The sequence below is a fragment of the Notechis scutatus genome, chromosome Z (genome assembly GCF_049901735.1).
Source record: "Notechis scutatus isolate UNSWTSFEM ecotype Mainland chromosome Z, rNotScu1.2, whole genome shotgun sequence".
NCBI classification, from domain to species: Eukaryota; Metazoa; Chordata; class Lepidosauria; order Squamata; family Elapidae; genus Notechis; species Notechis scutatus.
The window spans coordinates 118,530,358-118,544,974 of NC_142025.1; the positions used below are offsets into that span (position 1 = coordinate 118,530,358).

Here is a 14,617-nt window from a genome sequence, read left to right on the forward strand (position 1 = left end):
TCCTCCTTCCTTCCTTGCTTTTCCCTCCTCCCTCCTTTCCTTCCTTCCCATTTTGCCTCCCTTCCTCCCCTTTCCTTCCTTGCTTTTTCTCCCTCCCTCCTTCCTTCCTTCCTTCCTTCCTGTTCAGCTCCACACCTTAAAGTACCTAAGAGTGAAAACACAATCAAGGGGACCCCATTCCCCCCCCACCCCAACTTCCTTGCAAACAAGGCCTTCATGAGAAATTGGGGGGAGGGGGAGGGCGTCTTGGACACCGCCATCTTAACTCTCTCCTTCAGAGGAAACTGGGACAGCTGGACAAGGAAGCCCTGGAGCTGAGCAACAAAGTCCTCGGTGCCAATCCGGATTTTGCTACGCTCTGGAACTTCCGGCGAGAGACCTTCCTTCACCTGGAGAAGGAGGAGTGAGTAAGGAGGGGCCAGGTGTGCAAAGAGGAGACGGGGGTGGGAGGGGGTGTCTCCCTGTGGGTCGAAGTCAACCTGTCATCCCTTCCATCTCCTGCCAGGAGCCCAGAAGAGATGCAAGCCTTGTGCAAGGCCGAGCTTGCCTTCCTGGAGGGCTGCTTGAGGGTGAACCCCAAATCCTACGGCACTTGGCATCATCGTTGCTGGGTGATGGAGCACATGCCCGAACCGGACTGGGACAGGGAACTGGGGCTGTGCGGCAAATTTTTGGAGATTGACGAGCGAAATTGTGCGTAGTTCTTTTCTTTCTCTTGCAACGTCACTAGCAACATAACCTGGCATTAAGGAGAAATTTCCTGACAGGGAGAACAATTAGCCGGTGGAACAGCTTGCCACCAGAAGTTGCAAATGCTCCAACACTGGAAGTTTTTAAGAAGAGATTGGGCAACCATTAGTCTGAAATGGTGTAGGGTTTCCAACCTCCTGAGCAAGGGGTTGGACTAGAAGACCTCCAAGGTCCCTTCCAACTCTGCTATTCTATTCTAACGTGTTGACCCAACCTGGTTTATCTAGCCACAGTTAGCTGAAAGCATCCGGTTACCATTCAGACAAACATAATCATCACACAAACACATCAGGTGTTCAGCCGCCCTTTCTTTCTTTCTTTCTTTCTTTCTTTCTTTCTTTCTTTCTTTCTTTCTTTCTTTCTTTCTTTCTTTCTTTCTTTCTTTTCTTCCTTCCTTCCTTCCTTCCTTCCTTCCTTCCTTCCTTCCTTCCTTCCTTCCTTCCTTCCTTCCTTCCATCTTTCTTGTTTATCTTTCTTGTCTATCTTTTTTCCTTCCTTTCCTTCCTCCCTTCTCTCTCTCTCTCCCTCCCTTTCTTCTTCTCCCTTTCCATCCCTTCTTTCCTCTCTCTCACTCTTTCTTTCTTTCTTTCTTTCTTTCTTTCTTTCTTTCTTTCTTTCTTTCTTTCTTTCTTTCTTTCTTCCTTCCTTCCTTCCTTCCTTCCTTCCTTCCTTTCTTCCTTTCTTCCTTTCTTCCTTTTTTCTTTCTCAAATTTACATAGCTGTCATTCTCTTATCTATGACTCTGGGCTGCTTACAAACAATTTTAGCCAATTAATGCAAGTTTTCCTGTCCTTCCTGGAGGATAAAATAAAGGCAGTGTTTCTCAAACATGGCGACTTTTAAGACATGCGGACTTCATCTCCCAGAATTCTTCTCTGGCTGGGGAATTCTGGGAGATGAAGTCCGCATGTCTTAAAAGCCGCCATGTTGGAGGAATAGAAGGAGGACGGAGAGATGGAGGGGTTGGTTGGTGGTCCAATTTAAGTGCCGACCCTTCTCTGTGGTGCCCCCTGCAGTTCATTGCTGGGACTACCGGCGTTTCGTGGTGCAGAGATCCAAGGTGCTACCCCAGGATGAGCTGGCCTTCAGTGACAGGCTGATCACCCGGAACTTCTCCAATTATTCTTCCTGGCATTATCGCAGCCTCCTTCTCCCGCAGCTGTACCCTGACCCCCAGCATCAAGGCCGGATCACGGAGGAAATCCTTTTGAAAGGTGGGAATAGGGAATGGATAGGTTGGGAGAGGGGAAACCCCCCTCCCCTTTATAAGAGGTCCAGGGGTGGAGGGGGGGCTGGCCTCCACAGGAGGAGAACAAATACAATACTGCATTACCAGGTGCTGGACAAAATGCTCTCAGAATGGCTGAAAGCTGGAGGGGAAATGGATTTCGGTTTCATTTGGCTGGGGAATTCTGGTAGTTCAAGTCCATAGGTGTTGGACAGACAGACAGACGCAGACAAGATGGCTGGATGGGTGGGTAGGTAGATACAAACAATTAGATGATAGAGAGAGATAAACTAATAGATGATACAGTAAATGATATAGAATTAGAGATAGATAGATGGGTAGATGGAGGGAGGGAGAGATAAATAATTTACAGATGAAGTAGAATTATAGGTAGATGGATAGATGATAGACGGATGACAGATACTTAAAATTGGATGGATGGGTAGGTAGGTAGATGCAAACAAATAGAATAGAAATAGAATAGATGAACTTTCTTTTCCCTTTGAATGTACACTAATCAGTATACATTAAAATGAAGTTTCTTTGCACACAGCTTAAAGGTTCGCCTGCACTATACACTACATAAATATGACAAGATAGATAAATAAATAAATATGAAATTATGTACATGCCCACATACTGTGTATTTTTGACACAGATAATAGATGCAAAAGAGATGAATTATTAGATTATAGATGATACAGATATGTGTGTGTGTGTGTGCTGAGAGAGAGAGATCTATATAGATAGATATTTCTGTGTGTATGTGTATTTTACATACATAAATACGTATATATATGAAAGAGAGAAAGAGATAAACAAGTAGATAGTTTATAGATGATACAGAATTATGGATGGATGGATGATAGGTAGACAGATAGACACCTAGATAGATGTTAGATATAGTTGAACTACAAAGGCCTTAAAAGTAGATGAGATTGAGGAATTGGTCTAAAATGGCCATCCATTTCCCTGTGCTCATTGCTTGCTACTTCTCCTCCAGAGGAAAATACAGCTGTATGAAAAAGTCCTGCGTGCTTTACGGTTTACGACATTTTTTGGATAGGCCATTGATTTTATGATATTTTACGCTAACTGCTATGCAAGTATTGTTGTATTTAAATAAATACTGGTGGTTTTTTAGTGAAAAGCATCAGCATTTTGCAATTTGGTGCTGTTTGGATAGGGATTGTAAATTTTCTTACTTCATTACAGTGCATGCTTAACAATGACTATGAAAACAGATTAATTTATGCATACCCAGTGGCATACGTGTTGCAATTACTAAGGCCGATGCTAGTGTTTTGTTAACACTTTTTATTGTTTGGTCCTGAAAAGGACCGTTTAGGTAACCAAACATGGTTACTAATATAAAATTGGCCAGCCCTTATTGCTTATCACCAGGCAGCATTGCTTCGGCATAGACTATATAAGCCTTTGCACATGATCTTTGGTGACAGTGTGGTGCCAGGCTGCAATAATGGACTCAGTCAGCTCCTGCTTGGTCTTCGGATGCTTCTTGCTTATTTTGTAAACAATCTTGGCCCACAAGTTCTCAATGGGATTCAAATCTGGTCTCTGAGCTGGCCAATCCAGGATTCGAACACCATGCTTCTTCATCCACTGCTGGACAGACTTGGCTAGATGACAAGGAGCCTTGTCATCCTGGAAGTAAAAGTCCTTCCCTACAAGTTGCTGAGCTGAAGGAAGCATGGTCTTTTCCAGGATTTCAACATATTGCTTGGAATTCATGATTCCCTGCGCAATTTGTATCTGACCAATACCAGAAGCAGCCCCGGATCTTCACATGCAATGGGTGCTTCAGATAAGATTCAGACAGCATGGCCTAAATTCTTCAGCTGGAAATCTTCTGACCTACTTATTGCACTGATTCCCAGTCAAGTAGAAATCGATCTCGTCACTGAAGATGACCTTGGCCCACTTGGCATACTTCTTGGCCCACGCACATCGACGAGAGCGGTGAGCATCTGTGAGCAAAGGTTTATTTCGAGCCCTGCAGCCTTTGAGGCCTCTGGCAAGCAGTCTGCGATGCACTGTGCTTGTGCACACTTTTACATCACGTTTCACCCCAAATTCTTGTAATCTGAGTTGAGGTGAGCTTCCTGTCAGTCATCAAAATGTGTCGCAGAGCCCGATCTTGCCGTTTTGTCGACTTTCTTGGTCTTCCAGAGCGGAGCCTGTCATCAGCTGAACCAGTTATTTGGTATTTTTCAACCACTCTGCTCACTGTGGTGCAATGACATTTCACTCCCTTGGCTATTTCTGTACAGGAGTAACCCTCTTCATGAAGCACAATGATGCAATGCCGCTGCTTAGGACTGGGGAAAGCAAAGGCCTTCATCCTTTCCCGCAGCCAGAGCTAAATTAAATTTCTCGATTTAAATTTAAATTTGATTGGCTCATAGATTTAGCCTCTGTGCATTTTTGATTGGTCATCCAAAACTCGTTGCTGATTGGCTACTTTCGATCCTCACGTTCTCAAAAATGCAAGCTGTGTTTGTTTTAGCACATACTCGCTCAAAACCTTAAAAAGACTTAAAAAGTTGATTAAACAAGCAAATTTCAGTTTCAAAACTGAAAGCATGCAGGACTTTTTCACATAGCTGTAAATCATATTTCTTAACTGGCGTTCTTTTCTCTCTCGATCATCACCTCACCCCATTTTTGCTTCTTTTTGGGGGGGGGTTTGGAATCTTTGAATTTTTTTGAGTCTCTGGAAGCCAAACATGATTGAAGGCTCATGCCAGCTGTCGTTGCCAAACCTTCCCAAAAGCAGCCGATCGTATCACAATTCCCAGCTTGGTTCGCTTTCTTCTTCCTCATCATCCGAAGAAACCCAAACTTTTATTTTTCTCTTCATTTAATTGTGCCATAAATCTTCTTCTTGGACACATTCCTTTATCCCATTTAGCGTTGAGTGACTTCATCAGATATTCCTTTTTGAAAGATGAGGGGAAATTTTGTTTTTCTTTTAAATGTCTGGTTAATAACTGTAGGAAGGGAGTTTTCCTCTCATTGTTATCTTCACAGATTATTTGTGGGCAATGAAATTTAGTTTTTTCCCCCCTCAAAAGTGTTTTTCAGGGAGGAAATCACTCCTTATTTTATTTCCCGCTTCAGCCTTCACACAGGCTATTTAACCTCCGTGCTTTCTTCACAACATGTAATACAGCTAGTCCTCGACTTACAACCGCCGTGGTTAAGCAGGTCGCACCTGATTTTGTGAGGGGGCTTGTTTGCTATGGGTAGGAAGGTAATCACAGCAGTTGTTAAGTGAATTGTGCAGTCGTTAAACGAGTCTGCCTTCCCCGATGGACTTGGCCTGTCAGAAGCCAGCCGGGAAGGTCACAAAAGGGGGGATCACGCTGTGACTGTCATAAATACATGCCAGTTATCAAGCCCCCGAATTTTAAGCACTTGACTGGGGATGCTGTGCAGGTCATAAGGGGGAGGACTGGTCATAAATCACCTTTTTTCAGTGCTTTTGTAAATTTGGTGGCTGAATGAATGGTTTTAAATCAACGACCTACCTGTTGTTTTTTTCTTCTTTCCTTCCTTCCTTCTTTTTCTTCTCTTCATTTCTCCTTTTGGTTTTCTTTTTTTTTCTTCCTTCTTCTCTCCTCTTCCTTTTCTTAATTTCTTCCTCTCTTTTTTCTTTCCTCCCTTCCTGCCTTCATTCATTCCTTCTTTCCTTCCTTCTTCTCTCCTTTTCTTTTTCTTTTCTTAACTTCCTTCTCTCCCTCCTCCCCTTCTTTTTCTTCTCTTCTTCCTGTCTTCTTTTTTCTTCCTTCCTGTCTATCTCCCTTCCTTTCTCTTTTCTGTTCTTAACTTCTTCCTTTTCCCCCTTCCTTTCTCTCCCCTTCTCTCCCTCTTCATTTTCTTCTGTTAATTTTTCTTTCTTTCTTCACTTTTCTCTTCTTCCTCTCTTTTTCCTCCCTTTTCCCTTCCTTCCTCTCCCCTTCTCTCCCCCTTCTTTTTCTTCTCAACTTCTTCCTTTTTCCCTTCCTTCTCTTTTCTCCTCTTCCTCTCTTCTTTATTTTTCCTTCCTTTCCCCTCCTCTCCCCCCTTTTTTTTCTTCCTTCTTCCTTTCTTTTCCCTTCTTTCCTCTCCCCTCCTCTCCCCCTTCTTTTTCTTCTCTTAACTTCTTTCTTTTTCCCTTCCTTCCTCTTCTCTGTTCTTCTCTTAACTTCTTCCTCCCTTCCTTCTTTTTTCCTTCCTTCCTTCCTTCCCATCCTTTTCCTTTCTTCCATTCCTCTTCCTTTTGTGCCAATTTGAAACCCCCTCCTGCCTCAAAAACATATGGGCACCCCTTGCCGATAGGAATCCAGTCCAATGAATGTAAGTGGAGCCCTGCTTCACTTCTTAGCCAACCCCCCTCCAAAGACAATAATAATAACGTTTGCAGAGATTAAATAAACAGAGAATAAACTTTACAAATTCCTTTGGAGAAGGAGAACACTAAAAGGTAATTAATCATAGCCCTTTTCAGAGAGAGTGATGATTTCCGAGACAAGTTCCCTTTTAACCTCCTCCTTTTTTTTTTACTCCCCTTTTCAGCCTCTTTAGAAATAAGCAAAGGAACCCAAACTAAGATAGCCACACCTGCCTGGTCATGATCGAAATATGTTGAGTGGTTTCTGTTTGCAAAAGCCACTATAGCAACCGGTCTTGGTGCCAACCTTGGCATCAACGGTGCACTTACAACGCTTCCATTATTTTTTTCCCCCCCTGGAGCATTTTTACCTGTCTGCTGTTGTTGTTGGTCTGGCGTGGTGCTTTTGTTATAGGCAAGAAAAAAGGAGGACTCAGCTCGGAACAAACCACGATCCACATGGTCTTTTGGGGGTGCCCACCGACAAGAGGGATCAAAGAAAGTTTGCAGCTGCCAAAAAAGGCCAATGCAGTCCCAGGCTGCATTAACAGAGGGATGGAATCAAGATCATGTGAAGTGTTAATATCACTTTGTAAGGCCTTGGAATACTGCATCCAGTTGTGGTTGCCATGATGTTAAAAAAAGAGGTTGAGACTCTAGAAAGAGTGCAGAGAAGAGCAACAAAGATGATTAAGGGACTGGAGGATAAACACATGAAGAACAGTTGCAGGAACTGGGCATGGCTAGTTCAGGGGTCGTCATACTTGAAGACCCTTGGTCTAGTTTAATGAAAAGAAGGACTAGGGGAGACATGACAGTAGTCTTCCAATGCTTGAGGGGCTTCCCCAAAGAAGCGGGGGGTCCACTTATTCTCCAAAGCCCCCGAGGGCAGGACAAGAAACAATGGATGGAAACTAACCAGGGAGAGAAGCAACCTGGAATTAAGGAGGAATTTCCTGACAGTGAGAACAATTAACTCATGGAATTACTTGCCACCAGAAGTTGTGGGTGCTCTATCACTGGATGTTTTTGAGAAGAGATTGGACAAGGTTTAAACGGGATAGAGTTTCCTGTCCGAGCAGGGGGTTGGACTAGAAGACCTCCAAGATCCCTTCCAACTCTTATTCTGTTAAATAAAATTAAACTTTGTCTCTTTCCTTGCCAGAGGAAGAACTCATCCTGCAGTTCAGTCTAGACCAGGTTTTCCCGCTGGGTTAAAAGTCAGCTGCCATACTGGTAGTCCTCAATTTATGACCAAAATTGGAGAGTGGAAAATTGGTCGTTAAGTGGAGCAGTCATTAAGCGAGACAACACCCTAACCCTGCTGGCTTCCCCGTTGGCTGGGAGGATCAAAAATAACAATCATGTGACACACACACACACACACACACCCGGGATGCCGCAACCGTCATAAATACATGCCAGTTGCGAGCATCCAAATCATGATCCCAGAATTACAACGGTCATAAATGCGAAGACCGGTTGTTAAGTCACTTTTCAGTGCCGGATTTGCTAGAACTACTTCCAATGCAGCATTTTGGATGTGAAAATGTAAATGGATGCCTCTTCTTGTTTTTAACCATAAATGTCAGCCATTTCTTGGCAAATGCCAAGAGTTCCTGTTCTAACCCTCCATGTTTTTTATTATTGTTGATGTTAATAATATTAATGTTATTATTTAATTAAATTTATATGCTTCCCATCTCATTGTCAAGCAACCAGGCGGCTTAAAACGTCATAAAAGCACAATATAAACCGTGAAAAATATTTAGGAGCAAGATTAAAGACATTTTACTGAATCTTTTCTCTTTCAGAGCTGGACCTGGTGCAAAATGCTTTCTTCACTGACCCCAACGATCAGAGTGCTTGGTTTTATCACCGATGGCTTCTGGGCAGAGGTAGGAGCCGAGCGGCCATTTTGCTTTCAGGAGAATTCACCTTAAGGCAGATTCCTGGGAGGGGCGTTATTTCAGGCTTCCCCAGGATAGGAAGGGGACGAGAGGGGGGATTTATCTCGAGATAAATGAAGACTGCCCCCACAAAATCATCTGCTGAGGATATTAGAGGCTGGGAGACGTGAGTTGGTGGGGTCCTTGGTGGTCTCTAGGCTTGGGGGTTTCCTTGCGGACATCTCATGACCCAACTAGATAACATTGTCAGTGTAGCATTACCTACAAGCACTGATGGTGTTACCTAGTTGGTTAATGAAATGTCTGCAAGGAAACCATCAAGCGCAGAGATTACCAAGGGCCCCACAGTTCTCCTCCTCCTCCCATCTCCCTCATTCCAAAAAACTCCACTCCCTTGTAGCACTGATGATGTTCCCTAGCTGGGCCATGAAACGTCTGCAAGAAAACTACCAAGCTCAGAGAGCACCAAGGATCCCACAGTTCTCCTCCTCCTCCTCCTCCTCCTCCTCCTCCTCCTCCTCCTCCTCCTCCTCCTCCTCCTCCTCCTCCTCCTCCTCCTCCTCCCATTCCGGAAGCCCCACTCCCTTCTGTCTATGGAGATTCTCAGTCATCCAAGTCACGGTTGTCCTAAAGGTGCTTTTTCAAGATAAACCTCCCAGTGGCTTCAGCCATTCTCAGAGAGAGTACCAACAACCAGATGACTGCAAAGGAATATCAGTCTTTCCCTCCTCCACCATTCAGCCAGAACAGAAGAAGCTTCTTGGATGAGAAGCGAAACGTCTTCAAAGAAAACTTGCCTCTTGAAAAAGCACCTTTGGGGACCCCTTCCCTTTGAGCACTATTGATGTTCCCCAGTTGGCCTGCAATTAAGTCACCCGCAGTTCAACCCTGTCCTACAAATATTCTGTTTTAGTGACGCTCTCCTGAATTTAAAGACTTTTGAAAGACTGGGGAATCCCAACTTTCAGAATTCCCCCGACAGCTAAAAATTCTGCAAGAAGTAAACGCCACAACCTCTGTAGAACGCTTCCAGTACGGGAGGCGTTTTAACAAAACCCATGTTCCACTCCCCGTATGGATGCCTTTGTTTCCCACTCTTAGGGGATCCCGAGCCAACCATCCGCTGCGTCTACGTCAATAGGGAAAACACCTCCCTGGCGGTAGCCTTCTCTCATCCTGTGGCGGTGAGTTCCAAAGACTCTCAAGAGGGAAAAAAAATTTTTTTTTTTCAGAAGTCTGCCGGCCGTGGTGACCGTTTCCTATTCTCCTTTTTTTAGGTGGCTCCGGCCTCACATGACCTCATTGTGTTCGGAGACGAGTCCCCGCTGGTAGTCCGTTGGCGCACTCCGGATGGGAAAAATAAACCCGGCTATATGTGGGTATCTTTTGAGACTCGGTTGGCCAAGGATGAGCCATTGATGAATTGGGGAGCAGAGAAACAAATGGGGGTGTTCTTTTAGTTAATGTATGCATAAAGTATCCAGGCTGCTTTTAAAAATAAACCTGTGCAAGTAATCCTTGAGTTACTTGTTTAGCGACCGTTCCAAGTTACAGCAGCAATGAAAAAAGTGAATCACGGCCATTTTACACCCCTAACGGCCATTGCAGTTACCTCAGGGATCCATTTATTCTCCAAAGCATAGAAGGCAGGACACGAAACAATGGTTGGAAACTAAGCAAGGAGAGAAGCGACCTGGAATTAAGGAGAAACTTCCAAACAGGGAAGACAATTAACCAGCGGAACTGCTTGCCACAAGAACTTGTGGGTGCTCCAACACTGGAAGTTTTTAAGAAGAAACTAGACAGCCATCTGAAATCATATAGCTTCTCCTGCTTGAGCAGGGGGCTGGACTAGAAGACCTCCAAGGTCCCTTCCAACTCTATTGTATCCATGGTCATGTGTTCAGATTGGGAGATTTGGTAACGGGCTCATGTTTATGACGGTCATACTGTCCCGGGGAAATCACGCAATCCTGTTTTGCGACACCTGACGAGCGAAGTCAACAGGGAAGCCGGATTTACTAAACAACTGTAGTGATTCACTAAACAACGGTGGCAAGGAAGGTCGTAAAATGAGGCCAAGCTCACTTTAACAACTGGGTTGCTTAGCAATAGGGGGTTTTGGGCTCAGTTGCGGTCGTAAGACGAGGATTGCCTGCCCACTGTAGGCTTACACTCAAGGGCTGTTTTGTGTCTTGCAGAACTCCAGGAATTTTTTAATTTGTATCTTAGCAAATTAGGGTGGATTTAATTGCTCTCCAGAGACCAGTTTAAGGGAGATCCATTTTGAGAAGAGAGATGGAAGATCAAAAGAAGAAAGGAGTTGGGAAGAGATTAAATCAGACAGAGTTTGTACACCTGGGTTACCTGATGCAGGATGGACATGCTGGCTGGGGAATTCTGGGAGTTGAAGTCCTTCTCTCTTAAAATGGTGAAAGTTGAGAAACATCGCTTTAGGGTTTTCCTAAAATGAAAAAGAAAAGAATTCCCACAGAGTCTGTTCAGCAAGATTCCTGCAGAGGAATGTGTAGGATCAAAGGAAGTTCCAACCATGGTGATTAATTACTATTTTGAACCCACATTTTGTGTATTTTAGCTTACTTCGTGCGTCCAACAAACTTGGCGTGGTCCAGCAAAGAGGCAGCTGCTCCATTTGACAGTAAAGAATTTTCAAGCTGTCTGTTCACAGGCTAAGCGTATCACTACCGTTGTTAAGTGAATCGCACGGTCATTAAACAAATCCAGCTCGACTTTGCTTGTTAGAAGCCAGCTGGCAAGGTCACCCATGCCAATCTTGTGACCCTAGGCTCCTGCCATTGTTCTTGGATGCCCGTTTTAATCACGTGACTGTGAAGACGTTGCGATAGTTGTAAAGGCGAGGACCTGCTGTAAATCACCTTTTTTTCCCCCCGTGGCATTGTAACTTTGGTCAGTAAACAAATGGTGGCAAATTTGAAGCCTACCTGTACATTGGTCATATATAATACCGAGAATAGAGGAAATAATTCCAAAAAATGATACAAGCTGACAAAGAGATGGAAAGCAATAGCAATCATCTCTAACACGGAACAAATGGAATATTTTTTTAAAAAAATGGGCTCTTAAAAATGGGAGAACTGTGGATTCAAAACTGAGAGATAGAAGCTGTGGCAGAGGAAAATATTTAGATTAAATAAACATGATAAAAAGGAGTTACAAGATACCAGAGGAGAAGCAGGAAAAATTCACCAAAAAGTTAATAAGAGTTGAAATTCTAAAACGGACAAGAAATGATGGACAGATGTACATTTTTTTTAAGTGGTTACTTTATTATGTGTTAGAAAGAAGGAGAAGAAAATAAAAATTGGGAAAATACCCTGTTTCTCTGAAAATAAGACCCAACTGGAAAATATCCCTAAGCATGATTTTTCAGGATGCTCGTAATATAAGCTCTACCCCCCAAAATAAGCCCCAGTTAATCCTAAAACTGATGCATTTAGACCTGTATTTCCCCAAAAATAAGACCTAACCAGAAAATAAGCTCTATTGCGTCTTTTGGAGCAAAAATTAATATAAGACACGGTCTTAATTTTCGGGGAAACGTGGTAATATATGTGGGTATATGCATAATTCTATATCTGTATTTATTCTGTTATATTATGCAGTGTATATTGGAGGTGGTGACCCTTTGAGAGCTATATGCAATTAAATTTTGCTTTAATGTATGCCCATTAGTGTACATTCAAAGTGACAATAAAATTACTATTATTCTATTTTTCCTGGGGATTCAGAAACCAGCCCCAGATCTAGAAAATCTAAAATGACGATTTTAGCAGAAATATGAGGGCTGCAAATTTGAGGAAGGAGCGATTGTAATGCTCAACGTACAACCACAATGGAGCCCCAAAATTTCCATCGCTAAGCAGGATAGTAGTTAAGGGAGGTTTGCCCCATTTTATGCCCTTCCTTGCCACGGTTGTTAAGTGAATCAATGCGGCTTTTAAGTTAGAAACACGGCTGTTCAGTGAACCCGGCTTTCCTTGACTTTGATCGTCGGAAGGTCACAAAAGGGATCATGTGACACTGCAACCATCGTAAATACGAGTAATTTGCCAAGCGTCTGAATTTGAATCACGTGACCATGGGGAATGCCGCAATGGCCGTAAGTGTGGGGGGAAAAAACAGCCAATAAGTCACTTGGTTCTATATGCCACTGTGACTTCAAATGGTCACTAAATGAACTGACGTAAGTCGAGGACTGCCTGAATAAAAAAAAAGGTGGGGCCAGGCAGCAGAATTATCCTTTTTCCAGAATTCTGGTTTGTTTGTTTGTTTTTCCTTAAATCCGGCCATTTTCCCAGCTGTGTGACCTGCCAACCTCTGCTCTCAACGACCACTGGCCTCAACACACCTTTCGCGTCCTCTGGGCCGAAGGACACGTGCAGAAGGAATGTGTCCTCTTCAAAGGTAATGTGACCGCACCCCTATCCTCCTCAACCCCAATTTTCCTGCATCCGCAGCCGGACGCCTGACCCTCTCCCCACTTCCCCTCCGCAGGCCACAAGGACTGCTGGAACCAGGATTCGGTGACAGAGGAACAGGTGTTCAGGTAAGAGAGGTGGCCAAAATATCAGGATGGGGGCCTTGGGCTGACGCTAAACAAGGGAGAAGTGACTTGGGGAGGGATCCCGGGAAAAAATGCAGGCGGAGTTCGACAGATGGAGCATTGAGGAAGGGAGGCGAATGGTGAACGAAAGGAAGTTGTGAACTGGTTGGTTTCTCAGCAGATGTGGGTTTTTTCCTAATCTATGGGATGGAAACTGCCTTGACAAAGCACTTCCCAGAACGCTGCCTGGGGAACTCTGGGAGTTGAAGTCCGCCTGTGCTGGCTAATGAATTCTGGGTGTTGAAGTCCAAATGCTGGCTAGGAAACTCTGTGAGTTGGTCCACCCAATCCTGGCTAATGAATTCTGAGAGTTGGGCTGGGGAACCATGGGAGTTGAAGTCCATCCATGCTGGCTGGGGAATTCTGGGAGTTGAAGTCCAACCAATGTTGGCTAATGAATCCTGGGAGTTGAAGTCCACCCAATATCGGCTAGAGAACTCTGGGAATTGAAGTCCACCCAACCTGGCTGGAGAATTCTGAGAGTTGAAGTCCACCCAATGCTGGCTCATGGCTTCCAGGAGTTGAAGTCCAAATGTTGGCTAGGGAATTCTGGGAGTTGTAGTCCACCCAATGCTAGCAAGAGAATTCTGGGAACTGAAGTCCAAATGCTGGCTCATGGCTTCTGGGAGTTGAAGTCCACCCATACTAGCTGGGGAATCCTGGGAGTTGAAGTCCATCAATACTGGCTGGGGAATTCTGGGAGTTGAAGTCCATCCATGCTGGCTGGGGAATTCTGGGAGTTGAAGTCCAACCAATGTTGGCTAATGAATCCTGGGAGTTGAAGTCCACCCAATATCGGCTAGAGAACTCTGGGAATTGAAGTCCACCCAACCTGGCTGGAGAATTCTGAGAGTTGAAGTCCACCCAATGCTGGCTCATGGCTTCCAGGAGTTGAAGTCCAAATGTTGGCTAGGGAATTCTGGGAGTTGTAGTCCACCCAATGCTAGCAAGAGAATTCTGGGAACTGAAGTCCAAATGCTGGCTCATGGCTTCTGGGAGTTGAAGTCCACCCATACTAGCTGGGGAATCCTGGGAGTTGAAGTCCATCAATACTGGCTGGTGGGACTCTGGGAGTTGAAGTCCACCCACCTTAGTTGCTGCGTTTTGAGAAACACCGCTTTAGGATACAAATCTTCTCAATGCTGATTTGACTCCCTGGTTTTTCTTAATGGAGGAAATAGGCATGTTAATCTCTACTTAGCAAAAGCTGCTGTGGGAAAGACAGGTAGCTAATCCCCATGTAACAAGCCTCAGTCACGGCAATAAATCTTGGCAACGCACAACAGCAAAGAACACAACACAAACTACACCCATTGGTTGATCCTACAGGTCGTCCTCGACTTAACAACCACAAACAGAGCCCCAAATTTCCGCTGCTGAGGGAGACAGTTGTTCAGTGAGTTTTCACCCATTTTGTGACCTTTCTTGCCGCCGTTGTTAAATGGCTCACTGCAGTTCTTAAGTGAGTCGCAAGGTTGTTAAGTGAATCCAGCTTTCCTATGGGCTTTGCTCGTCAGAAGGTCGCAAAAGGGGATCATGTGACCCAGAGACATGGCGGCCATCATAAATACAAATCGGTTGCTAAGCAACTGAATTTTGATCCCGTGACCATAGGGATGCTGCAACGGTCGTTAAGTGTGAAAAATGATCACAAGTCACATTTTTCACTGCCGTTGTAACTTCGACTGGTC

At 44.4% G+C, this 14,617-nt stretch overlaps 1 protein-coding gene across 1 annotated transcript in view; it reads left to right on the forward strand.

Moving 5' to 3' along the window:
* Positions 1-14,617, forward strand: part of RABGGTA (Rab geranylgeranyltransferase subunit alpha) — a 29,234-nt gene that overhangs the window by 5,106 nt on the left and 9,511 nt on the right. Inside the window, 8 exon segments of the mRNA XM_087945723.1 lie at positions 279-403; positions 506-693; positions 1,767-1,964; positions 8,186-8,269; positions 9,383-9,465; positions 9,559-9,660; positions 12,622-12,727; positions 12,818-12,869. Coding sequence (XP_087801849.1) covers positions 279-403; positions 506-693; positions 1,767-1,964; positions 8,186-8,269; positions 9,383-9,465; positions 9,559-9,660; positions 12,622-12,727; positions 12,818-12,869 — 938 coding nt within the window.